Genomic DNA, 26,895 nt, shown 5'->3' on the forward strand with positions numbered 1-26,895 from the left:
GTGATGTGTATCTATCTATCTATCTGTCTGTCTGTCTCTGGCTCTCCCTGTTCCTCCCTTCCCTCCCGTGACGGCGCTGCGCAATTTGATGACCACAAGACACCCACTCTCATCCCCTAAACGTGTGTGTGTGTGTGTGTGTGTGTGTGTGTGTAGGTTGTTTTGGTATGCTTATATTCTCTCTCTCTCTCTCTCTCTCCCCCCCCCCCCGGAGTCAATTCAGCGTTATTGAGTTGCCTGGCTTCGTGGTCTTGGGAAAACCGTTCTTAAGGACACTCAAAATACGGCTGGAATTTGCGTTTCGTTGTTGGTATAAGGTCTTGTGTCCTTCTCCCCTCCCCCTTCCTCCTCTCCCTCCCTTCTTCCCTCCTCTCTCCCCCTTCCTTCCTTCCTTCCTTCCCCCGTCCTCCATCTCCTATTTTCCCTACTTCCCCCTCCTCCTCCTCCTCCTCGGAAGCTTTCACAAAAGCCGAACGCACAAAAAAGGAGGAGGCGTAATAAGCTACGTGAAAAGTTCGCTGTCTGCCGTAAAAATGGACAAACATGACGCAGAGAAATACGATTCTGTTTATATGGAAATCATCACGAATAATAATTAACTAACACTTGCAACCGTATACAGGCCCCCAAATGACAGGCAGCCGACGACACTGCCCTGTACGAAGAGTCTCACTCTCCAACACAAGGCAAAGAAGCATTATTTAATAGGTGATTTTAACTGTTGTTGACTGGAGATGAAGAGGGCAGCAGGCTCATGGAAATGGTGGAGGATTCCTTCCCTATTTTTCATTCTCTTCCCTCCCTTCCTCTTTTCTCTCCTCTCCGCTCTCTTGCTTCTTCCCTTCCAGTTTCTTTTTCCCTCCCTCCCTATCTTCTCTCCATGTCTTCTTCCCTTCCATTTTCTCCTCCCTTCTTTCCTCTATCTTCTTTTCTCCCTTCCTTCCCTCCCTCCCTGCCCTCCTTCCACGTCCCATCCCTTCATCCCTTCAACAAAACACCATTCACATCTAAGCTACTTTTTTCCTGATACCCAAGATTCAGTATATTATATTTAGACTTCTTTTCAAACGACGCCCTTACCTAGAACCCCCAGACACCTTTCAAAGAGATCAGGTGTGTGTGTGTGTGTGTGTGTGTGTGTGTGTGTGTGTGAAACTACGTAGGGAGCTGAAAAGACTACGCGAGGTCACCAGAGAGAGAGAGGCGTAGGGGGGCCTGCGGTCATCTGTTCTCTGCTCTACTGCCGCGGCTGAAAAGAGACGTCGAGAGTAAGAGGGAAAGAAAGGCCTGGGGTGGGATTTGTTATTTAGCTTTGCGTGTGTGTGTGGGGGGGGGGGATGATGGGTGTCCTGGGAAGGAGGATGGGTGGGAGACGGAAGGATGAGTGTTGGGGGGGATGGATGTGTAAGGGGTATAGAGGGAGATGAGTGGGGGGGAAAGGGAGTGAGGGTGAAGGTGTAGGGGGTAGGGGGGTCGGTAGGGGGTATAGGGGGGACATGAGTGGGGGAGGAGTCAGGGGTGAATGTGTGGGGGTAGGAGGGTGTGGGGTAAGGGTAGGGGGAGATGAGGTGGTGGGGAGGGAGTGGGGGTGAATGTAGGGGGTAGTGGGCTCGGTAAGGGGTATGGGGAGGTGAGTGGGGGGAGTGAGTGAGGGGGAATGTAGGGGGTAGGGGGAGATGAGTGGGGAAGGGAGTCAGGGTGAATGTATAAGGGGTAGGGGGGGGTCGGTAAGGGGTCTGGGGGGGGAGTGTATACATAAGTGTGAGGAAAACATATTAGGTTGTATATTATATTCACTTGGTAAGCATTTGTCGTTTTTCTTTCTCATCTTTTTCTCCTTTTTTTCACGTTGAGCGAATCCATTGAATATACGCCATGACAACAGTAACAACAACAACAACAACAACAACAACAATATCAACAACAACAGCAAGAACAATATCAACAACAACACAGTAATAATAATAATAATAATAATAATAATAATAATAATAATAATAATAATAATAATAATAATAATAATAACGAGAAGAAAAGACATAATAATAAGAAGAAGAAAAAGAAGATCGTGAACCCCCTCCCCCTTCCCTCCTCCCCTCCCCTCCCCTCCTCTCCTCCCCTTCCCTCCTCCCCTCCCCTCCCCCTCCTCTCTTACGTGACAGGTGAGAAGTGTGGGGTGACGGCAGGTGAGGGTAATTAATGACGGCTGGGGGGAGGGGGGGAGGGGGAAGGGAAGAAGGGGGATAGAAGTAGACGTCTGGGGGAGAGAGAGCGAGGGGAAGGGGAAAGGGGAGAGGGTCGAGAGGGGTAGGGGGTAGGGAGGAAGGGGGTTAGAAATGCACGTCCGGGAATGGGGGTTTTAAGGGGCTGGGGGAGAGGGGGGAATGGGAGTAGGGGAGGGCGTTTGGGAGAGAGGGGAGAGGAGGGGGAGAGGAGGGAGAGGTTAGGCGTGACAGGGAGTATAAAAGAGAATTCGTGGAAGAGCTGAAGAGGGATGGAAAGTGATTTGTATTCGTTTTCATTAGACATTTTCTATCGTTTTTTCTTTAAAGATAAAATAGGTATACAGATAGATAGACAGGTTGACGGGGTGATAGATACGGAGGAACATATAGACAGACAGAAAGACAAACAGACAGGCACAAACAAATTAATATAGGGAGATAGGTAGATATTTACATTAATAGATAGAGATAGATAGAAAGATATAGAAATAATTAAAAGATGGATAGATAATTTAGTAGATAAAGATTAATTGACATGGATAGACGGACAAATAAAGAGATTAATAGAGAGATAGATAGAAAGATATAGAAATTAAAAGATGGATAGATAATTTAGTAGATAAAGATTAATTGACATGGATAGACAGACAAATAAAGAGATTAATAGAGAGATAGATAGAAAGATATAGAAATTAAAAGATGGATAGATAATTTAGTAGATAAAGATTAACAGACAGATAGATAGACAGACAAAGAGAGAGATTAATATAGATATAGATAGAAAGATATAGAAATTAAAAGATGGATAGATAATTTAGTAGATAAAGATTAATTGACATGGATAGACAGACAAATAGAGAGATTAATGTAGATATAGATAGAAAGATATAGAAATTAAAAGATGGATAGATAATTTAGTAGATAAAGATTAATAGACAGACAAATAGAGAGATTAATATATATACAGACAGACAGACAGACGGCGTAAATATATAAATAACAACTGAACCTGAGTTATCTTTTAAGACACTCTACTCTATTTAGGAGCAGTAAGTAGCGGGCTTTTTTTTTTACATATTGTTTTATTTTTCCTTTTAACGTCCTTGCATTGTCTCCTCTGCTGTAAGAAAATAAAAATAAAAAAAGATAGAGCGACAATCCCCTCTTCTTTGTACATTGTTATCGTACAGACAGACGATTGAAAAGGTACTAGAATCTTACAAGGTTGAACGAATGTTGTAGACGGAGGTAACAGTCGCGTAAAAGTATTTCTTGGGTCACATTCTCGGTGGGACAAGTTTACTTTTTGCATCCACCTTTAGCGACGGTCAAATTTGCGGCTTTACCGTGTAGCAGCGACGGGCCAAATTTGTGGCTTTACCGTGTACCAGCGACGGGCCAAATTTGTGGCTTTACCGTGTAGCAGCGACGGGCCAAATTTGTGGCTTTACCGTGAACCAGCGACGGGTCAAATTTGTGGCTTTACCGTGAACCAGCGACGGGCCAAATTTGTGGCTTTACCGTGTAGCAGCGACGGGCCAAATTTTTGCCATGATATAAACCCCAAAAAATAGATGATGCATAAACTGATCACAAATGCGTTGATATATATTATGAAATGGTTTGCGTGAGTGATGATTTTTTCTCATTTTTCTCGCTTAGAGGGACCATTAAGAAACATGATCCCTGCAGCTATACCGGGTTTGGAGTCGTGTAGAATTTTCCAGCTTTCACGTTAACTATTCCCAAAGATCAACAAGGAAATTGATCAAGTTCTCATGAGTTTTGCTTCACGTTCGTGGTACAGAAGCTTCGTCAAACTCCACCAAGGTCACAACACTACCCCCGATGAACATGCCCACAACTCCATATGCGAAAGCCTTATCAAATGTGTGTGTTGGGGCGCCGATATGTTTGAGAATATAACCCTTATTAACTAAACACTCAGTAGACTTGAATCTTTTGTCCGTCTAGTGAATGTGTGCTCCTGGTTCCTCTTCTTTTAAGGCAGATGAAACAGACTGAGATATAAGCCAGGAATGTATGAATAAAAAGCCATCAACAAGGTCCTGCTACGAAGAAATTAGAAGTTGGTTAAATGTGTATCCTTACCTTACGATGATAGCTTTCTTACTTGCTTTCTTTACTGTTTCAGAAAGCGAAGTGGAATATAGAAGAAAAAGACGGAAGGTGGGATAGACAGGATGCGTAGGATTGAAGGCAGATTGAAGGACAAGAGGCGGATGAAAGAAGAGCAGGTAGGAAGAAAACAAGGAAGGAAGGAAGATGGGAGCAAAGCAGGCGGATTGAAGGAGAGAAGAAAGGAAGGAAATTAGCAGAGAAGGAAGGCGGATGGAAGGATGTGTAGGAGGGAAGAATGGAAGAAACAGAAGGATGCATAGAACACCATAGAACATAGAACACTGAAAAAGGTGAGAAAGTATATTAGTGTTTTTTTTTTTAATTTCACATCCCACTCACCGTAGAACAAGGGAAGAATATGGGTGATGGTACACGGACCGAATAGAGAGAAAACAGACAGACAAACAGACAGATGGAACACACAGACAGACACATATAGAGAGAAAACAAACAGACAGACAGACAGATAGAACGCACAGACAGACACATATAGAGAGAAAATTAGACAGACAGACAAACAGACAGATAGAACACACAGACAGACACATATAGAGAGAAAATTAGACAGACAGACAAACAGACAGATAGAACACACAGACAGACACATATAGAGAGAAAACAAACAGACAGACAGACAGATAGAACACACAGACAGACACATATAGAGAGAAAACAAACAGACAGACAGACAGATAGAACACACAGACAGACACATATAGAGAGAAAACAAACAGACAGACAGACAGATAGAACACACAAACAGACACATATAGAGAGAAAACAAACAGACAGACAGACAGATAGAACGCACAGACAGACACATATAGAGAGAAAACAAACAGACAGACAGACAGATAGAACACACAGACAGACACATATAGAGAGAAAACAAACAGACAGACAGACAGATAGAACACACAGACAGACACATATAGAGAGAAAACAAACAGACAGACAGACAGATAGAACACACAAACAGACACATATAGAGAGAAAATTAGACAGACAGACAAACAGACAGATAGAACACACAGACAGACACATATAGAGAGAAAACAAACAGACAAACAGACAGATAGAACACACAGACAGACACATATAGAGAGAAAATTAGACAGACAGACAAACAGACAGATAGAACACACAGACAGACACATATAGAGAGAAAATTAGATAGACAGACAGACACGCTGAGAAAGAGAATATTGCCCTCACTGAAACGTTCAAGACACACTTTAAAATTTATCGAACTTATTTCTCATTGCCTTGATGTGAACAGAGAGAGAGAGAGAGAGAGAGAGAGAGAGAGAGAGAGAGAGAGAGAGAGAGAGAGAGAGAGAGAGAGAGAACATTCCCCTCACAGAAACGTTCAAGACACACTTTAAAATTTATCGAACATATTTCTCATTACCTTGATGTAAACAGAGAGAGAGAGAGAGAGAGAGAGAGAGAGAGAGAGAGAGAGAGAGAGAGAGAGAGAGAGAGAGAGAGAGAGAGAGAGAACATTCCCCTCACAGAAACGTTCAAGATACACTTTAAAATTTATCGAACTTATTTCTCATTGCCTTGATGTGAACAGAGAGAGAGAGAGAGAGAGAAACGTTCAAGACACTTTAAAATTTATCGAACTTATTTCTCATTGCCTTGATGTGAGAGAGAGAGAGAGAGAGAGAGAGAGAGAGAGAGAGAGAGAGAGAACATTGCCCTCACAGAAACGTTCAAGACACACTTTAAAATTTATCGAACTTATTTCTCATTGCCTTGATGTAAACAGAGAGAGAGAGAGAGAGAGAGAGAGAGAGAGAGAGAGAGAACATTCCCCTCACAGAAACGTTCAAGATACACTTTAAAATTTATCGAACTTATTTCTCATTGCCTTGATGTGAACAGAGAGAGAGAGAGAGAGAGAGAGAGAGAGAGAGAGAGAGAGAGACAGAAACGTTCAAGACACACTTTAAAATTTATCGAACTTATTTCTCATTGCCTTGATGTAAACAGAGAGAGAGAGAGAGAGAGAGAGAGAGAGAGAGAGAGAGAGAGAGAGAGAGAGAGAGAGAGAGAGAGAGAGAACATTCCCCTCACAGAAACGTTCAAGATACACTTTAAAATTTATCGAACTTATATCTCTTTCCCTTGATGTACACAGAGAGAGAGAGAGAGAGAGAGAGAGAGAGAGAGAGAGAGAGAGAGAGAGGGGTCACCTGAACTCCCTCCTTTTCCCTCCCTTCCCTTCTCTCTCTCTCTCTCTCTCTCTCTCTCTCTCTCTCTCTCTCTCTCTCTCTCTCTCTCTCTCTCTCTCTCTCTCTCTCTCTCCCATTTTATCTCTTTTGTAACTATCTCCCTTTTTTTTCCTTCTCTCTCTTTCCTTTTCTCTACGTCTTCTATTCTTTCACTTTTCTCTCTCTACCTCTCTCCCTCTCTCTCCTTCCCTTCTCTCTCCTTTTCTCCTTCCTCCTTTCCCTCTTTTTCTTTCCCTCCCCTTTCTCTTTTGCCTTCTTTCCTTAACTTTCCCATTCTTTCCCTTCTCTCTCTCTACCTCCCTCCCTTCCTCCCTATCTCTCCTCCCTCCTTTCTTCCTTCTTTCCTCGCATTATTTCCCATTTCTCATTCCTCTCATTTCCCTCCTCTCTCTTCCAAATTTCTCTCCTCTCTCTCCCCCTTCTTCCCTCTTCCCTCCCACACTTTCCTCCTCCCTCCCCTCCTCTCCCATCCACCCACTCTTCCCTCCACCCACCCCTCTTCCCCCTCCCACTCTTCCCCCCTTCCCCTTCCCCTCTACACTTTCCTCCCTCCTTCTTCCCCTCCCACCCACACTTCCCTCCTTCCTTATTCCTGTCACTCTCCCCTTTTCTTCCTTTCTCCTTCCCTCCCTCAATCCCCCCCTCCCTCCCCCTTCCCTACCACACTTCCCTTCTCCCCACCTATACTTCGTTCCTCCCTTCCCTTTCCACCTACACTCCCCTCCCACTCTTCTCCCCCGTTAACTCGGTCCTATCGCCCCCTAAAAGTACTCCCCTGAGGGTCCACGCCCCCGGACCGGCCTTGTAGGGGTCCACTGAACGGCCCTTGGAAGACAAATCGTGGAGGGTCGTGGAGAGTTAAGTTTTTTTCTACAACACACACACACACACACACACACACACACACACACACACACACACACACACACACTCTCGTACTTGTTGCTGGTGTTCCCAAGACGCTTCAGTTGAGCTTCGTTGTCCTCTTCCGTCCCTACGTTAGCTTCGTTATAAGCACGAGAGACAAACAAGGCCGCCTGTGACACGTAACTTTTTTTTTTTTTTTTACAACAAAGGAGACAGCTCAAGGGCACAAAAATAAAGGAAACAATAATAAATAAAAAAAAGCCCGCTACTCGCTGCTCCTAAAAAGTATCCAAAGAGGTGGCCGAAAGAGAGGCCAATTTCGGAAGGTGTTCAAGTCGTAGGCAGGAGGAAATACAGATGAAGGAAGATTGTTCCAGAGTTTACCAGCGTGAGGGATGAAAGACTGAAGATTCTGGTTAACTCTTGCATAAGGGGTTTGGACAGTATAGGGATGAGCATGAGTAGAAAGTCGTGTGCAGCGGGGCCGCGGGAGAGGGGGAGACATGCAGTTAGCAAATTCAGAAGAGCAGTCAGCGTGAAAATAGCGATAGAAGATAGAGAGGCAACACGCTTTACCTTCCCCAGATCAGTTGTCATGTCTGAGTTGACGGAAGCATCGCAGGTCCTTCGCTGTACTCTCCATCTTTACTTACAGAATATTCATTAACGAAGCGAGGGGTTTTATCTGATAACATGAAAAAATAGCTTTATCTTGCCCAAATATTTACAAGTCACATTATATGACATGTCTTTGATACCTTATTGCATTGCTTGGCAGTTGATGTCAGATTATCTTTGCTAAGTGGCGTTGACATATAGATAGGTCACTCCTCCGACCCGGGAAGTTAAGAGTAAATTAGATTTATATTGGTGAGTAGCGAGCTTTTTTTCACATTTCTATCTTTTTTTATGCCCTTGAACTGACTCTGCTGTAAAAAAGAAAGCATGAAAACAGTAACATAAATAAAAAAAACTATTATTATTATTAACTGATTTGTGGCTCCCATCTTGTCATAGTTTATTTATTTCTTTGTTTGTTTGTTTTTAATGTAAAGATGGCAGCTGAAATGAGGAGAAGGTAGAAAATAAAACTGTCGCTGCTCCTGTAAAAAGTTGATTAAAAAAAACTACCAGAGTGCAGAAGGAAGGAACTATAACCTAACCTAACCTAACCTAACCTAACCTAACCTGAAGGGACTATTACACTGGGCATATTTTCTTCAGTCAAACCACGATTCCCGCTAGCGTGGTTCTCAATTGTTTCTTGTTATTGCTGATGATGATGATGGTGAGTAATACCGTCGTCCTTCAGTGAAATCTACCGTAGCTTTGGAAGATCGTGGACACGTCAGAAAACCACGGAAATAGGAGAACCACGCCAGCGGAAATCGTGGTTTGACTGAAGATCCACGGAAAATTTGCCCAGTGTAATAGTCCCTTAACCTAACCTAACCTAACCATAACTGAAGCACCTCCAACGAGAAGCGAACAGGCGGACGGCAGGAGGAGGAGAAGGAGGTGAAAGAATTGATGCATAAGAGGATAAGGGAGAAAAGGAATAAAAAGAAGACAAACGGATGGAAATAGGAAACAAGAGAGAGAGAGAGAGAGAGAGAGAGAGAGAGAGAGAGAGAGAGAGAGAGAGAGATTCACCCCTTGCCTCCTTCCGCTCCTCCTAATCCTCCTCCTCTTCCCACTCCTTCTCATCCTCTTCCTCCCACTCCTTCTCCTCCTCCTCCTCCTCCTCCTTCTTCCGGTCACCTTATACCTCCGTCATAAACATTTTACGAGCAAATTCAAGTTGCCATATTTTTTTCATCCTCTTCGATCACGCTGACCTTTTTTTATGCTTTTCTCTCTCTTCCTCTTTTGCATCCTCCTCCTCACCCTCCTCCATCTCTCCTCCTCCTCCTCTTTAACTGACTCCACTCCGTCTGATGAGGTTCGGTTCTCTTTTTTTTATCGCCCTTCAAGTATCTCCAGTTCCGCCTCGTCCTCAGCCAATCGTCCCTCACCTTGTTAACTCATTCTCGCTTCTAACGGGGTCTTCTTTGGGCTTCCTATGAGATTTTAGGTTGGTATCACGAGACACTTGCGTTCCTCACATCAGCTCTTTCTAAAGGTCAAAGAGGGGGTCAGTCGGGTTCTAGTGAGTGTTTCTTCAGGTTCACGATACAGAGGAAGGGTCAAACTACCACCAGGGTCAGAAAACTACCCCTGGAGATGCCCACAACTCCTACGAAAGCCTTGTCAAATATGTGTTTCTTAAATTCATGGTACAGAGGAAGGGTCAAACTACCACCAGGGTCATAAAACTACCCCTGGAGATGCCCACAACTCCTACGAAAGCCTTGTCAAATATGTGTTTCTTAAATTCATGGTACAGAGGAAGGGTCAAACTATCACCAGGGTCAGAAAACTACCCCTGGAGATGCCCACAACTCCTACGAAAGCCTTGTCAAATGTGTGTTTCTTAAATTCGTGGTACAGAGGAAGGGTCAAACTATCACCAGGATCACAAAACTCCCGCATACTATACACCTACGAAAGCCCTGTCAAATGTGTGTGTTTTGGCGCCGATATGTTTGAGAATATAACCCTAGTTTTATTTTTCGAGCCAACCAAGTTATTTTAGATTCATGGTACAGAAAAAAGGTCAAACTACCACCAGGATCACAAAACTACCCCCATGCTATACAACTACGAAAGCCCTGTCAACTATGTGTGTTTGGGCGCCTACCAAGTTATTTTCTAAGCTAAGTCGCCCTCGAGCGAGTCCAATGGGGTCGTATTATAAGTTATTTCGTCGTCCAAAAACACCTATTTGACAAGGCTTTCATAGGAGTTGTGGGCATTTCCAGGAGTAGTTTTATGACCCTGGTGGTAGTTTGGCCCTTCCTCTGTACCGTGAACCTAAAGAAACACTCATTACAGCCTGATTGACCCCATCTTTGACCTTTAGTATTAGCTGATGTGAGAAGCGAAAGTGTTTTGTAATACCCCAAGTGTTCGAATCAGAGCTCGAGTCGGAACGCATCTCATCCGTAATGGTTCGAAGATTCAGATTCGCTTCAGCCTCAGAAAACACACAAGCACACACGCCGCAGCCTTCTCCCTGTGCAGACCAAGGGTTGGGATTTTCAGACGCATCCACATCTCCTGTCATCTATTCCCAAAGGCTAAAATGGAGTTTAATAAGGTTTTCATTGGTGTTTTTCACGTTTAAGGTACAGAAGAGGGGTCAAACTACCACCAGGGTCATAAATGTACCTCTGGAAGTGCCCAATACCCCTTCAAAAGCCCTGTCAAATGTGAGTGTGTGAGCGGCGAAGCGTTTGAGAATATGGTTCCAAGACTCTCCAGCCCACACACACGTCATCATTCTCGGCAGGTAAGCGACTTTGGTCCATATTCTTTAACGTATTGGGCTTCCATGACAACTATTTTTCAAGGCCACAGAGAAAAGTAACCGGGTTGTTGTTGTTTTGGGGGGGGTTCCATTCGTCGTGCAGAAGCCGTGTAAAACTGATTGATTACATAAGAACATAAGAACGTAAGGAGGAGAGAGCCCAGGTTCGATTCCCGGGCGGAGTGGAAAAACTTGGGCGGCTTTTCCGATACCCTACGCCCCTGTCCACCCAGCAGTGAATGGGTACCATATATTAATCGAGGGTTGTGTCCCGTCTCCTGGGGTCTGTTCCCTTCTCCTATAATTCCTTCCCCCTCCTGTCTCTCTCCGGTATATGACCACAGATGTTGCGCCGGCTAAATGAAACTTTCCTTTCTCTCGAATATAACCACCGTCAGTTAGTAATGGTTAGCACGTAGCTACAAGGACACTGCTGTACGTGGCCATTGTGTCTATTCCCAACCAACAGGTAAATTTGATTCACTTCCCTCCCCAGCACACTCGGCTCCCCCGTCCCCCCAGTAACCATGTTATAACCCTGAAAGCTGCCCTGCGCATTACGATCCAGATCCAGATGCCACTCAAGCTTATGCAAGGTGTGGATTGTAGAGAATTCCGTGGTTTGAATATTATTACAAGTATTCGAATTCTGTTCATGGGTTAATTGAGGTTAGTGATTCACTCCAGTCTCGGGGATGCAAACACGCACTCGAGAACCATGACCACTAAATTTTTCATTAACATTGTTGTACAGGAAGGGAACAAGCTCTCACCTTCACTGGTTTGGTGTAACACAATTGGTTAATTTAAAACCAAACCTGGTGACACAGATTCTTCCATCATGATATTTGCTAATGTAGAGATGCAATGTCTTGATGGCCGAGTCTTTTGATTGGGATTAAGTACAGACTACCTTGTCTGGACCACAGGATCTGTGTTGCCTAAACATTCAATGTAAATCACATGATAGATTAACCCCTTCAACACAAGGACGCATATACTGCATCTTGCGTGCCCCGTACCATATCCGAGGACACGCATACCACGACCTGGCTCGCTTTTGCCAATATACGAGGTATTTTATCTCTATATTTATGCTTACATCTCTAAATTATCAATTAATCTATGTTTCTTTATGTCCACCATTTAATTCTGCACATTTTCATGCATAATACATGATGATTGTGTCGAGTTTATGGCTGAAAACTTGTTATATTCAATAGCGACATTTGAAATTTGGCGCGCGCGGCGATCTCGGATACGACACGGGGCGCTGTTTTGACCCGGCCGTAACGAAGGGGTTAAAGCAAAATAGTTGGTTCGCAAAGGATGTTGCATAATAGGAAAAATGCATCCATTTTTATCCTCTTTATTAGAAAATAAGACTGACTACAGCGACCAAACTTTAACTCAGCATGGGTATTAGGATGCACACACACACACACACACACACACACACACACACACACACACAGACATAGATTGTACAAAAATACTATACACAAGTGGATTCATCAGAGAGATTTCACAGTGGTGTCATGGAGAGTGTTTCCAGTTCTCAAAGCATGTGAGAAATTGATCTATTCAGAATAATAAATCTCAGAATTCTGCCCAGGATTCAAACCAGGGCCCCCGAGGCAAGAGAAGGACACACTAGCATCAAGCCAAAGGGATCTCCTTGGCTCAAGGCCTTTTGGAGTCTATGTGTGACTTGGGCCTTTAAAGTGAAACAAAGTCGGTGTTCATAAGTGCAAAGTATTGCTCAGTAGAGACCAAAAGATAAATTATTTAATTGCAAATATTAAAGGAATAAATAACTGGCCCCGGGACAGATGAAGCAGAAAGTGTGATATGACTAATGTAAAGTCTAGCTGGGAGGGAGGGAAGGCGACGGCTGAGTGGTTAGTGTGCCCAAGCTGCGTCCAGGACATGGGTTCAAGTCCTGTCCGCCGCCACAGCTGGGATTTTTGTCACTGCCGAGTGGCCTAAGACTACCCACATGCTGTCCTGAAGACCACTGGGTTGATCCAGACCCTAGATTCTCTCTCTAAAAAAGAGGCTCAGAGGTGTGCTCTGAGCCAAACAAGATGGAGCCAATATAAACATTTGCCTGCGCCACAACAGTCTGGGAGCGACCATCAGGCCCCACCAAGTAAACCTACCAGCGCCATAGACCAAAATTATTAAAAAAAATTAATAAATAAAAAAATGGCCTAAGATGAAGATAAAGACCCCAAAGGCTGAAAGTCACAGAGTACCCTTTGACTTGAAGCTAGTGAGTATGCCTCATGTCTTGGGGGCCTGGCTTTGAATCCAGGGCAGGTTGTTGGGTGGAAGTATTTATCCCACGCAGATCGATTTCTCATGTACTTCAGTTCAGGCAGTTCCCCTCCATGAAACAGTTTAATATCCAGCTGTATCTGCCCCCAAACATTTGTGGTTTTCACTTTCACAGATATCTGAAGTTCCATAAAGAAAGGGAGTGGTCTAGGAGTGTTTTTAAGGGAGGTAGCAAATATGCATGGAAATATAACATTTGCAAGGGGGGTCTGTTAATTCACCCTATGAATGTTAAGGGACAACTATACATTTCTTTAACTCCATGCTCACAAGTCTTCCCTTCATCACAGAGGAACTATATAACATGCAAAACTCAAATCCCGCATGCTGCAAACAGTCACACACACTTACACACATACTATTAATACTCAGGTAAACCATAATTCACTTCACAAAATCTTGGTCTTTAATAGTTTAATGTCACTAACGGCCTCGGAACACACTGTAAAGGATGACTAGCTCCTGCAACAGTCACTTGAAGGATGCCGCAGCCCAGTGATAAGTGTACTGTACCCTAGTGACTTTGTTTTCTGATATCAAAGCAATAGATAAAATGGCTCACCTTTGCTCTTCGGATACACTGTTATTTTTTCCAGAGGTTCGTTTCCTTTCAAGTCATTCTTTTCGGTCCAAACAGGAAGTTCTTGAAACTGTTTGGCACAACACGTTAAAACAACAGCACTAAGAGTTAAGGTTTATCCATTTTCTACTTTCGTGTTCTCGTGAAGATTTTGTCATTCACTGTTTCTTGCTGAACTCTGTACATTTCTATTTTTCCTGAATTCCTTTACCGGAAGTCAGGCTTAAGTTACTCTTGCATCAACCTGCTACTTACGAGCTTATTTTCAGGCTTCTTTATCTAGCAGAAGTTCATTGCTTCAAACAGGTCACTGAGATCACCTTCCTCCTCAGTGTATCTGTTACAAACACTGTGATGTCATTTCACCTTCTCACATGTTGATGACGATATCCCTCACAGTACTCCACTTCCTGCTGCCAACATATTCAAATTTGCACTTTCTTCTCCATTTGCTTGCCTTGCATTTTCCTAACTTTTCACCACACTCCTTCCTCTCTCTCCTCCACATCTTCCTCACCCTCTTCCTCCTCCTCCTCCCTCCCCTCGTCCTCTATTCCTCACTTCTTCTTGCTGACGTCTTTTATCTGGATGACGTAGCGCTGGGCCACCATGAGGGGGGGCGAGTACCCGTCAGCGTAGGTTGGGTCCTCAAAGAGCACCTCATACTCCTCGGTGGCCAGCGTGGGCAGCCTGTTGATGACGGCCTTGTAGAAACAGGTGGTTTGGGGGTACAGCGCCATCACTGGGGAAGAAAATGGGAAAGTTATGTAGCAAATGATATTTATTCCTGTACTGGTCACTTTTACTCCTTTCAGGCAAAAGTGGTTCAACTACAGATGACAGGAGGCACCTAAAAAAAACAGTGTGAGAAGGTACAACAGCACTGCCTGGGACCAATATAAAAAGGTAAGGAATAAATATTTGGGAAAAGTAAAAGAGTAAGGAAATTCTGAAGAGGGCATTGTAAGCATTTGATGTTGGAGAGGGAGAATCTCACCTTGGGCTTCATATCTCTCATTGCAGTGTACACCCCCACCAAGATGTGTGAATTACAGGAGAAAGACAGCTTCTATGCCGCCAAGCTAAACTCTACGGTTGAATTATTGTGCCCCCAATATGACACTCATTATCTTGAGGGACTTCAATGCCCAAGACTACCAGGCCCCTCCCTCACACTTCACAGCACTCTCAGTCCCGGAGTAAAGGCCACTCATCAGGTCAACAATCCCACAGATGGATGGGGACATGATGATGAAAATAATAACCACATTGATTAGACCAAGGCTGGAGTATGCATCAGTTGTTTGGTCACCACACAGGAAAAAGGACATAAGGAAACTCGAAAGGATCAAAAGGATTGCAACCAAGATGGTACCAGTACTATCAAACCTGTCATGGAGACTAAGATTGGACGAACCGGGCCAACCAACACTCAAAGAAAGAAGAGAGAGAGGGGACCTGATAGTGTTGTACAGGAATACAAGTGGAATGGACGTGTTGGATAGAAATGATTTCATCGAGACAGAAGGGGGAGGCAACTAAGAGGACAGCAAGAAATTGAGAAAGAGGACTTTTTTGAAAAACATTAAGGAGCACAGTTTTCCTCACAGGAGTGTGGATACATGGAAAAGACTAAGCTATGACATTGTTGAAGCAAGCAGTGTCCATAAAATGAAGGAAAAGTTGGACAAATTTAGATCGGGAGACAGATCTGTCCCAGCTTAAGCTCAGGCCCTGTATACTACAAATAGGTAAATACACACACACACACACACACACACACACCGATTGATCCTTTGGGGTAGAGTGCCTCTGGGTTCACCTCCGGGTTGGCCCTCATCAGCGGCAGCGGGTACACACGCCGGCGGCTCAGTGTGTGGCGTTCCTTCTGCTCCTCGTCAATGTCATCCACCTCGTACTTGTTGGTGGTCTGGTTGTAGCTGACCACCTCCGCCAGGATCCAGTTGTCCTCGCCCTCACTGCCCCGCACCAGGCACGCCACCATGTCATTCACCTGTGGCAGAGGTGAGTGGTGAGGGTGTGCAGGCAGGGGAGGAGGGAAGACAAGAGAAAATAGAAGAGGGAAGTTTTGAAAAAAGATCAACAAAATCCAAGATCAGTGACACTGATGCTGCCAATGGATGCTCCAAAATGTTCCATAACTCTGCTTATTACTCCGTCCATACAAGTGATGAGAAGTGTTGGGACAAGGACACAGCCCTGCTTCACTCGGTATTCACTACAAAGAAGCCTGATATGCCCCACCCACCCCCCAGACATTTCATGGGACTTTCAGTCCCAGAGTAGTGGCCAGAAAATAGCCAGACAACCCTTGCAGGAATCTTACTCACACCTTGAGATCAACAGAAGCTGCAAGCATCTCGTCAAAACTCACATCGGCGCTTTACTAATAAGTGAAGCACAAGAATACACTCCATTGTCGACTTACGTGCGAAACTGGGCTAATCAAGTTTCTGCAGTTCCAGCAGTCAGCTGCATATATACATTTGCATTTGACGGGCAAGCACCTTGCCTGGCACACTAAGCAGTGTAATACTACAGTAGTTGTTTTGCAGCCCTGCCAGTCACCTTCCCTTCCCAAACAGGAACAACCAGTATCCTTTTCCTGTCAGGAGGAATGATACCAGATTGCAGTGAAGCAACTCAGGAACTCATAAATGTACACATACACAATGCTACACTGGCAGAGAGACCAGAAGAAAACAACTGTACCATCTAATCATGCATACATCCACTATCATTCAGTAGTGCAGCACATCTGATAATCCAACATGAGGCTGGTCCACTGCAAACCCAAACTGACGCGCTCTTACTGCAGTTCTAAATTCCAATACAAATTTCATGTGTACAAGTGACTATATGTGTGGTTTTGCTCCTTCACTGTCTGTCTCAACATGATATTTCCCTTACTAGTCTTACATAATTTAAACATCTAGACTTACCAGGACCTTGTACCAACCATCTTTGCTTTTAATACCAATTCTCTTTTGTTTCAGATGCTCTTTTGTTCCCAGCATGGAATCATCAGTCAATGGGAGTATGTTCTGCAGGGTGCACTGCCCTTCATACTCTGATGCCATCCCGACAGGTCCCTCCAAACAAGTCTCCATGCAGACCATCTTTCCAAGTAACTCGTGACAAGATCCATCAACTTGCTAGGCTTTGTGGGCATCCCCTTGGTCTCGGGTTGCCTAGCGGGTGGGTAAGCTTGGAGGGAACCCGCTACCCGCGTCCGCTATGGCCACTCGTATTAGATAACGTGTTTGTTCTTGCCGCTGACCTGTTAGGCAACCCGCTACCCTCTACCCTCCCGGCAAACCGCATGCAGTGTGGCCGCACCCTTACAGACACTACCCTGTTGACTCTTGGGTACCATGTCACATGCCCATATAGCTTAAGTTAGTGTCAATGGACTATACAGATAATAATAGGCCTCTCAGTTCACTCCCAGAGTAATTATCAACTTGACGAAAAGTAATTCCAGCTAGACAATTATTATCAAAGACATCATTTGCCTCTTAAGTGCCTGGGTCAATAAAAAGAAACCACAAAATTCAAGTAACACACACACACACACACACACACACACACACACACACACACACACACACACACACACACACCTTGGCCACATAGTTCTGCTCGGGGGGTATGGCACCACACAGGGGGGGCGGCTTCTCCCCAAAGTTGCCAATCCACAGCGGGAGCGTCTGGGCACAATTGAGCAGCATCTTCATGAGGGCGCCGCGTCGAATGGTCTCCTTGTTCCCAGAGTTTTTGGCCTGAAGTCAATAACATATTAATCATTTTATAGTTAGTTTTCCTTTTCCACATGCATCTGTAAGATAAACACTAATTATATAATTTGCATTATTAAGCAAACAAAAACAACTAAAATATTATATGTAGTAGTACATGACCTTTGAAATATTATTACTTCACTAAAGTAGGACATCTGTGTATTGTTTCTGAAGTTTAATTTACTCCAAGTAGGAGGAACAACACTAAAGAGGGAATCAAATGGACTTGTCATAATAAAATCAAAGTAGTGTTTAATATATTGAGGGACTATGAATAGCAGGACACTGTAAGGTTACCACTGAGAGCCAGGGTTCAACCCCACTACCAATGAGTGGATGTCAGGGCAGTAAACCTCACTCGCTGGGGTGTTCAGTACAGGCTGCAGAAGTGGCACCACTGAGAGCCAGGGTTCAAGCCCACTACCACTGAGAGCCAGGGTTCAAGCCCACTACCACTGAGAGCCAGGGTTCAAGCCCACTACCACTGTTACAAAAGTAAAGCAAAAGAGGTGGCCGAAAGGAAGATCAAATACAGGAGGAGAGGTGTCCTGATACCCGCAGTAACCTTTTGGCCCATCAGTGGCTCAGCTGGTTTTGTGCCCTGACGTCTGCTCATAAGTCCCAGGTTCAATTCCCAGCACTCAGTGGTGTTGCAATACAGGATTTTTCACTGCCTTACTGCAGTTTAATATAAAGTAAAGGGTAGGTGATGAACAGCATGGTGACAGCATTGTATGTGAACTTGTATTATGTATGATTGTGTGCGTGTTAGTAGTGTGTGAATAAGGAGTGTGTGATGGAATAACAAGATGATGAACTATGTAAGTGATCGTTATAACCCACAGCAGTCTGTACACACTGGATTACTGACTGCCAAGACTGTTCCACTCATCCAACACTAATAATAAACTAATTCCTGTCTCTGGATATGTTATCTAGCAGGTATTAATTGGGGGTTGTGTCCCGTCTCCTATAATTCCTTCCCCTGCTGTCTCTCTCCGGCATATGACCACAGATGTTGCGCCGACTAAACGAAACTTTTTTTTTCCTGCAGTTCCCATATTTTGTGCGAGCCTGCTTATGTGCACGCTCACACACGGGAACAAAGACTTATTCTTAATTAGGTCTTGCAAGACCCTACAAAGCTTATCATTTGAAAGTTCTTGAGCCAGAAATCTTGTGAAAAGTGTAAAAGAAATTATAAACTAAAAATAATGTATCTATAAGCAGAAGGTGGTTCTAGGATGCAGGTTCCATGGACTCTCACACAGTATGCTTTCTGTGTGATTGTTTTATGTACTGATGAATTGATAACCTGTACAGCATTGGGGAAACTCTGGCAAATCTTAATATGAGGACTTGGGGCCGCTTTCACAGTCATTTGGTTTGGTTTAATCGTTACCAATGGCGCTGATCGACAGTATAGTTTTCCACGTGAAACTGGCCGATGAGGTAGTGGCGGCTGCAGAGGAAGGGAGAGGTGTTGAGTGTGTCATTTGTTGGGATAAGTTTCTTAATGGTAACATATGGCAACCTTTCTAAGGAGCGTAGATGAGGAGCTCTGAGCGATTTTTAGTTTTTAGCCTACTCTGACAGGAGGAAAAAAATTGTTTTCTCAGTGTAACTCTGGAACCAATAGGCGTATGAGGATTTTGAGGATACCATAAGAATCCTCACTAAATTCCGCTTCGAAACATATATTCAGCTAAAAAATTTGGCCCACAAAATTTTGAGCTAGCGAGTGCGGAAGAGTTGGTACTTAGGATTTGTTGTCTACAATACTCTATACGGAGACATGAAACGAGTCTGTATTGTTTATATATTACAATTTCCTCTTTTTATTTGCGCGTGTTCTAGTACATGTCTTTATGAAGCCATTGATACCAAATTTATTGGGGTACGATATATCTGTGAGGGTAAAATACGACCGGGAATGTAGAGTATCGCAGCGGCAAGAACAGAAACTTATTGGAAATTTATGGTGCACGAGAAGGTTAAAGGACTTGCCTGAATTCTGAGGTCGTGTCGGATGTTGCGTATCTGGTAGACGGTGTTCAGCGCCTTCTTCATCAGCTGCACTTCCTTCTCCGTGTCAGTGACGCAGCGCTCGTACATCATCTTGAGCTTGTTCTGTGGAATGGAACAAAAGGAATGGTGAGAATATGAGTAGTTCCAAGTTAAAGCAATACAAGAGTTAGCCTTCATTTCTTGGAATATCACATAGTAACATATAATGAAAGCATATTCCAAAAACAAACTATATAAATACATTTTTGGAGTATGCTTTCATAGCCTTTGTCTAAGCAACTTCAACTCTTGTTCATACAGGGTTGCTATTTGGGGGAAAAGCTGGAAAGTTTCGTTTAGTCGGCGCAACATCTGTGGTCATATGCCGGAGAGAGACAGAAGGGGAAGGAATTATAGGAGAAGGGAACAGGCCCCAGGAGACGGGACACAACCCCCGACTAATACCTGGTACCCATTCACTGCTAGGTGGACAGGGGCATAAGGTATCAGAAAAGCCGCCCAAATTTTTCCACTCCGCCCGGGAATCGAACCTGGGCTCTCTCGGTTGTGAGCCGAGTGTGCTAACCACTGCACCACGAAGCCCCTGCCATTTGGGGGATGTGGCTTAAAGCAGCACTGAGGTTAGAATCTCTTCCAGGGTTGGGACATTCTTCTGCCTCTCTATCTTTGTCAACATTCTGAACATAAATACTATTTGTTTCAAGTTTGCTTTTATAAATGCATATTTTTCATCACTTTGTCCTGTATTGCCTGTTAGCCTCTATATGAATGTAGCCTATATATATAAAAAAATGGTTTATATCTATGTATATAAATTATATTTTGAAGAAGTACTCATTTTTCAAGTGCAACTATAATGTATTTTGTAGCCTTCTTGATACTCTTAATGTATTGTTATGTTCCATGCATTTATATAAAAATAAAGAACTAAAAGAATCTAGTTTTTTCTTTTTTCTTGTTTGAACAGCATTTGCAAACCAAATTAACACCTTCAATACGGTTGACGCAGACGTTGGCGTCACCGTCGCCGGATGGAAAGGGTTAATCCTCTTCCATTTCCTCTTAATCCTCTTCTAAACCTCTTAAGAGGAAATGGAAGAGGATTAAGAGGTTTAGAAGAGGATTAAGAGGTTCAGAAGAAGATTAATCCTCTTCCATTTCCTCTTAATCCTCTTCTAAACTTCTTAAGAGGAAATGGAAGAGGATTAAGAGGTTTAGAAGAGGATTAAGAGATTTAGAAGAAGATTAATCCTCTTCCATTTCCTCTTAACCCTTTCTATACTGTGATGCCGACGTCTGCGTCACGTATGGAAAGGGCTAACTACCCAACATCACACCAAATAAATATGTTACCATCTATTACAGCCTTTCCATCATTCTAAGTCTGTTTAAGGTAAGTCGTACTTCTGTAATATTTATTTAGACAGACCTCAAAAAGAGCAAACCAACATTCAACTTGAGGGCACCAGACAGAGGACAGAGTTATTGCAAGCCATACCGTCCAGGCTAGAGCCAGGCACCTGCCACCCTAGTTATGTAACATGCACAGAATTCAATGTCACTGAGGCATGAGAAATCAGTGGCCAGAGAGAGAGGAGACAAATTGAAGGGGTAAAAGGCTGCTGTGACTAAGGAAAGAGCTTAGCATAATTGGGGGAAAGAAAATAAGGACAAGAAAACTAGAAAATTATCTTGATACAAATCCTCGGACATTTTGGGGAATAAAAGTGCGTCTTATAAGCCCTCAAATATGGTATATGAAGAAGACGTGTTCAAGACCAGTTGTTTCTGGCTGGTCTGTGTTTGCTTGTACTGTACAGGAAATGACCTTTTGTTTCATCTAAATTATTTTTAATTGCTTATTTTAACACAGGAGACCAGGAACTTCCGCTCAAAATTAATAGAAAACCTGTTTTATAGGGAGATTTTAATCAGTTTTAAAATTTTAGTGTCTATGTATCAAAAACTTAGAACTCATTTATCATTATGGTGCAAAACTACTTTTTCTTATATATTTTAATCATGTTAAATACAAACTCAAAATCAAAAGAAACAAAAATTTTAAAATTGCACTCAGGGTGTTTTTTTGTGTTTTTAGGGGGCAGGTTTTTAATGCCAACCCTGCCCACAGCCTGGTGAGTCAGTGGGTGGAGTGAGGCACATCAGCAAGTCAGTGGCTGCCACACTCACCCTGTTGGAGGAGGTCAGCTTCTCCTCGTTGATGATCTTGTCGGAGAGGGCGTTGATGTTGTTCATGTGGGGCACGTTCTCATCACGCGCCTTCTGCAGCTCCCGCACAATGTCTGAGAGCACCTTCACTCTCTCCTGTGGACACGAGGAGATGGATGATGTACTGTTGTGTGCAGCATTCAATGATGACACAAAAGTGGAAATCAGAATTTTTTTTACCGAAAAGCAGCAGCCCCAGTGATGGACAAGAAAAAGTTAGAAGCTCACTAGGTGCTGGTCCCAAAAGCAACAATAGAAAAAGATGCAGAGTCATTTCAGGTCAAGACGTGAAGGATAGGGTTGTCATATCTGGCTAATGGATGTCTTTGGCAATAGGTGTCGAGGCAGAATCAAAGGATAAAACAGGAATGTCTGTCAAATCAGCAATTACTTCATAAGACTGATTCGAGGACTATGGCCTACGAAGTCTGTGAACGCTATCTCCGGCTGTATGGGCACATAGCTACCTATAATAGTTACATGTTCAAGGTAAACATCGAGGGAAGCAATGACACACCAGCACTCCCCTTCCCTGAGAAGAGGTAAAGTCTCACCTGCAGTGCCTGCGCCTCGGAGCTCATCGCCATGGCCATCTCCGTGGAGGTGGAGAGCGGGTACGGGGTGACGCTGATGGGGGGGAGTGGCTCTGTCCTCAGGAGCTGCTCACGGCGGATGGACGGGGAGGAGTCTCGGCCGCGCATCTTGGGTGACTTGGGGCTGTCAACACTCCTCTTGGGACTCCCTGTGATGGACCAGGAAGCACTTATAGAGAGGGCCAGTAGAGAGGATTCTTTTTTCTTCTTTTTTTTTTACAGCAAGGGAGGCAGCTCAAGGGTAAAAAAAAAATTTTTTAAAAATAAAATAAAAAAAAAACACTAGATGCTCCTCCAACAAACGTAAACGTAAACTGCCGCTGCAATCGCAAAATAGCTCACAGAGGTTCAACTTGCTTACTGCTTCCATATTTCCCTCACCGCTCACAAAGACCACAAGCGGACATAAAAGAACAAATCCAGGCAAATTAACACTTTTAATGCTGTGTATTCCCACAGCACACATGCGTGGTGGACAGCAGAGCGACTTATTTCTGCGAGATGTTTCTCGCGACACCGTCCAGCCGCCGAAAATGTCCCGTCCCGCACCGTGTATTTCCTCGCCCTACAACGAGTGCTGAATAACTTTACTAACCAAACATTACTTACCCTAACCTACCTAACTGGGGGCTTAGCCCCCCTACCCCCTAAAGCTTTATCAGTGCCAACATTCACAAACACTTGGCCATTTTCGATATACATTTACCACCTGGATTGCTGCATACGACTAGCTTGTGATATAAATACATCCTTCATTTGAATGGAAACCACAAGAAGGAAAATATTTCATTAAGTGGCCTGAATAAGACTACAGTAACCGAAGGATGGGGCAGCAGATAAAGGGAGGAGGGCCAGGTGGCTAGCAGACGCTACTGTAGTTACCGAAAGCGGTTGGTTCAAAAACTATTCTCGGTCGGTCCCCGAGGATTTCTGACCGTTTGCCCTTGTCCGTTATATCCGAAATCCATTATTAACGGCTCCCTTACATCGAGGGTTTACTGTAATCCTAAATCCATAAATCTCATTGAAATAACATCTTGATTTTGCTTGAATTTCTTTAGTAGGCCTACCTGTCTCATGTTAAGCAGTCTACTGTATTACCAATGAAAACTGTGACACTCCAATACTGAGGTGAAGTTGACAAATGGCAATGACTGACAGGGGGTCCCACACACATACCCAGGTTTTTGTCCTTGCCCTTCCCCATACTCAGGCAGGGCGTGGGACAGTGCTCAAGATGCGCCGTGCGATGGTCGCTCCTGCCAGCAGCGTGTACGCCCAGGACACCACCACCACTGCGACAAGTACCTGCAACACACAGACACTGTTAACCCGGCAGCAGCAGGGATCATGTTTCTTAACGTTCCCTCCAAGCGAGAAAAATGAGAAAAAATCATCACTCACACAAACCATTTCATAATATATATTGAAACATTTGTGATCAGTTTATGTATCATCTATTTTGGGGGGTTTATATCATGGCACAAATTTGGCCCGTCGCTGCTACACGGTAAAGCCACAAATTTGGCCCGTCACTGCTACACGGTAAAGCCACAAATTTGGCCCGTCACTGCTACACGGTAAAGCCACAAATTTGGCCCGTCACTGCTACACGGTAAAGCCACAAATTTGGCCCGTCACTGCTACACGGTAAAGCCACAAATTTGGCCCATCGCTGCTACACGGTAAAGCCACAAATTTGGCCCATCGTTGCTACACGGTAAAGCCACAAATCTGGCCTGTCACTGCTACCAGGTTAAACCTAATCAGCCATTGTTTACGGCTATAACACAACACCTCCTGAGCCACAGCAGGACATGGACAAGGTATCTAAATAGGAGTAAGGTTGGTATTTTATTGCCCATCTATACTTTTGACAGAAATATGCTTCACCTTTGTATCTTTTACAACATCAAAGGAGTAGATATCACCCTGTGTCTTTTCAGTTTTCTATTATTTAGATTTTAAATGTTATCCATTTAATATCTCGGCTTAATCAAACTGTGTTGAGGGTAATGATGTGAAGTATTTCCAGTCGCCGCGGCCACCGCCAGAGGAGGCTACGCTTTCGCGAATATTATCCCCTATTTTCAACAATAAATAGTCCTTGAATAAGTGCACCTAAGATCACCAAATGTGGGGTACAAACTTGGTGGAGGGACTGTTTTTGTGCCGGGAGAGACGGTAGTGGGGTAAAGAGTAGTCTATCCGGACATTTTGTTTTTATTTATTAATGATCCACGAGACATCCAAGAGTTATATCAAAGTATGTGCTTATCTTTGTATTCATTCATACACACATTGGTAATATTTCTGTGGTGTCTGATTCACTTATTAGAGTAGTGAAAATCAGTCACAAATTCGTGTCACTAGTAAAAATGAAACTGTTAATGTAAGTTTTGCCACCATGAAATATACACAAATAGATAAATATGAAAGCTCACGGTCACAATAAGTGACATCACCTGCTTTGCGCAGTAATAATATGCTATTTATGGTATCTGATACCCTCAAAAAGGCGTGGGCGCTTCCTCTGGCCTTGTAGCTACAGCCCCAATGTTTCCAGACTGTCGTACTCAGCTGATAATATTTCCCGACTTCCTACCCCCAAACTGTCTTCTGGGCTCCAATAAGGAAACTAATTTATAGTTATCGTTAAAAGAGTTAGATTCCGATGTTTCTTGGCAATAGTTAGGCGTCAGAAGCCGGTAAATACTATGCTCTGAGTACGACAATCTGGCAACGGTGGCTACACGTATTTTCATATGATTGCTCTGTTGTTTATTCAATGTTGTGTTCAAGAGGAGGGTATCAGGACACCTCTCCTCCCGAAACTGACCTATCTTTCGGCCACCTCTTTGGATTCTTTTTAGGAGCAGCGAGTAGCGGGCTTTTTTTATTAATGTTTGCTTTTTTTGTGCCCTTGAACTGTCTCCTTTGCTGTAAAAAAAAAAAAAAAAAGAATACTCATAATTTTAGTTAGTTTTTGGTTATAAGGATTCTTTACGAAATACAATTATAAGACTACCTCCTACCAGTTAGGAAACGTACTGAATCCTGGATCAGTGATGTTAGGTGCGCCTATTGGATTCTGAAAGCGTTTCCATGATTGTTGAACGTTTGTAGAAGAGATATATGAAGAGCTAGTGGTGTTTCATAAGGTAGGCAATGAAATACTGGCACGGTACTAAAATGAATCTTGGTAATTCTTTACAAGTCCGCCTCCCCCTCCGCCACTCCAGCCCCCCCCCTACTGTAATGCCAAAATTTAATTAAGCATGGGAAAGACAGAAATTAGGGGGAGGACCTAAGGTTGGTATTGAATGAAGTGCTTAAGAAAATGATGTATACTGAAACATGTGTAGAAGTGAAAAAGAAGAAAAGAGGAACGAAAGAAGGACCTAAGAAGCGATCCAAAGCAGCACAGGTCAAAAGAAGAAGAAGAAGAAGCTCCCGCCCCTTACACCAACTATTTCCAAAGGTCAAAAATGAGGTTAAACAAGTTCTAATGAATGTTCTTTTACGTTCACGGTACAGAAGAAAACTCAGACTACCACCAGGGTCATAAAAGTAGTACCCCTGGAAATGCCCTTAACTCCCACGAAAGACTAGTGAGTGACGTGTTCTTGGGGGCAGAAATGTTTAAAAATATGGCCCTAGGAAGCGATACAAAGGGTTACAGGTCATAATAATAATAAGAAGAAGAAGAAGCTCCCGCCCCTTACACCAACTATTTCCAAAGGTCAAAAAAGTTCTAATGAGTGTTCTTTTACGTTCACGGTACAGAAGAAAACTCACCAGGGTCATAAAAGTAGTACCCCTGGAAATGCCCTAAACTCCCACGAAAGACTAGTGAGTGACGTGTTCTTGGGGGCAGAAATGCTTAAAAATATGGCCCTAGGAAGCGATACAAAGCGTTACAGGTCATAATAATAATAATAATAATAATAATAAGCTAACAGGGGGCAGCGGCCACACTCACGAGGTTGATGACGAGGGTCGAGGTTCTGCAGGCGCCGAGGAAGGCCTTCATGTAGACGCCAGGAGGCCGCCTCAGCACACACCAAGACCACGCCACCGCTGAGGGAAGGCCGGGACCACTGCAGGCTGTCACGGGCGGGCGGGGGGCGGCACCAGGGACAAACTCTCTTCCTCTTGGGTGTCTTAAGGGGCTACTTGGCTGCGCGGCTTGGCGTGTTGACAGTCGGTGTGCTGGAGTGGGTGCCTCCCGCGGCGATCTTGATCCTGATGTCACAGATGGCTTGGGATTTCTCTCCTGCCAGGCCTTTGTATCGGCGCAGTATTTTGATTGATTGATTGATAGTTTATTGTACTTTAAGGACTAGTATTTACTCTATCTCTGTATTCATTCCCATCTAGTGCTCGGGCAATGTTCTCCGTCCACACATTTTATTGTCTTA

General features: G+C 43.8%; 1 protein-coding gene and 1 long non-coding RNA gene across 3 annotated transcripts; one reads left to right on the top strand and one right to left on the bottom strand.

The window, feature by feature from the left end:
* The first annotated feature begins 10,562 nt into the window (after nucleotides 1-10,562).
* Nucleotides 10,563-17,365, top strand: LOC126988254 (uncharacterized). Its single transcript, XR_007741802.1, has 3 exons — nucleotides 10,563-10,865; nucleotides 14,619-14,709; nucleotides 16,821-17,365. It is a non-coding gene; the product is annotated as an uncharacterized LOC126988254 (long non-coding RNA).
* LOC126988253 (SAGA-associated factor 29-like) lies at nucleotides 12,239-26,790 on the bottom strand. 2 transcript variants are annotated; one of them, XM_050846303.1, is made up of 8 exons: nucleotides 26,457-26,784; nucleotides 23,654-23,782; nucleotides 22,436-22,623; nucleotides 21,843-21,977; nucleotides 19,632-19,754; nucleotides 17,448-17,606; nucleotides 15,589-15,817; nucleotides 12,239-14,545 (listed from the first exon to the last, which is right to left on the bottom strand). In XM_050846303.1, exons 2-8 carry the CDS (start codon nucleotides 23,679-23,681, stop codon nucleotides 14,361-14,363), a joined length of 1,047 nt encoding a protein of 348 aa, XP_050702260.1. In that variant the 5' UTR covers nucleotides 23,682-23,782; nucleotides 26,457-26,784; the 3' UTR covers nucleotides 12,239-14,360. The 2 variants fall into 2 exon arrangements, with proteins under 2 accessions (XP_050702260.1, XP_050702261.1); XM_050846304.1 differs by lacking the exon at nucleotides 23,654-23,782 and having other exon boundaries at nucleotides 26,457-26,790.
* Nucleotides 26,791-26,895: the final 105 nt, after the last annotated feature.

The sequence above is a fragment of the Eriocheir sinensis genome, chromosome 68 (assembly GCF_024679095.1).
Source record: "Eriocheir sinensis breed Jianghai 21 chromosome 68, ASM2467909v1, whole genome shotgun sequence".
Taxonomy (NCBI): domain Eukaryota; kingdom Metazoa; phylum Arthropoda; class Malacostraca; order Decapoda; family Varunidae; genus Eriocheir; species Eriocheir sinensis.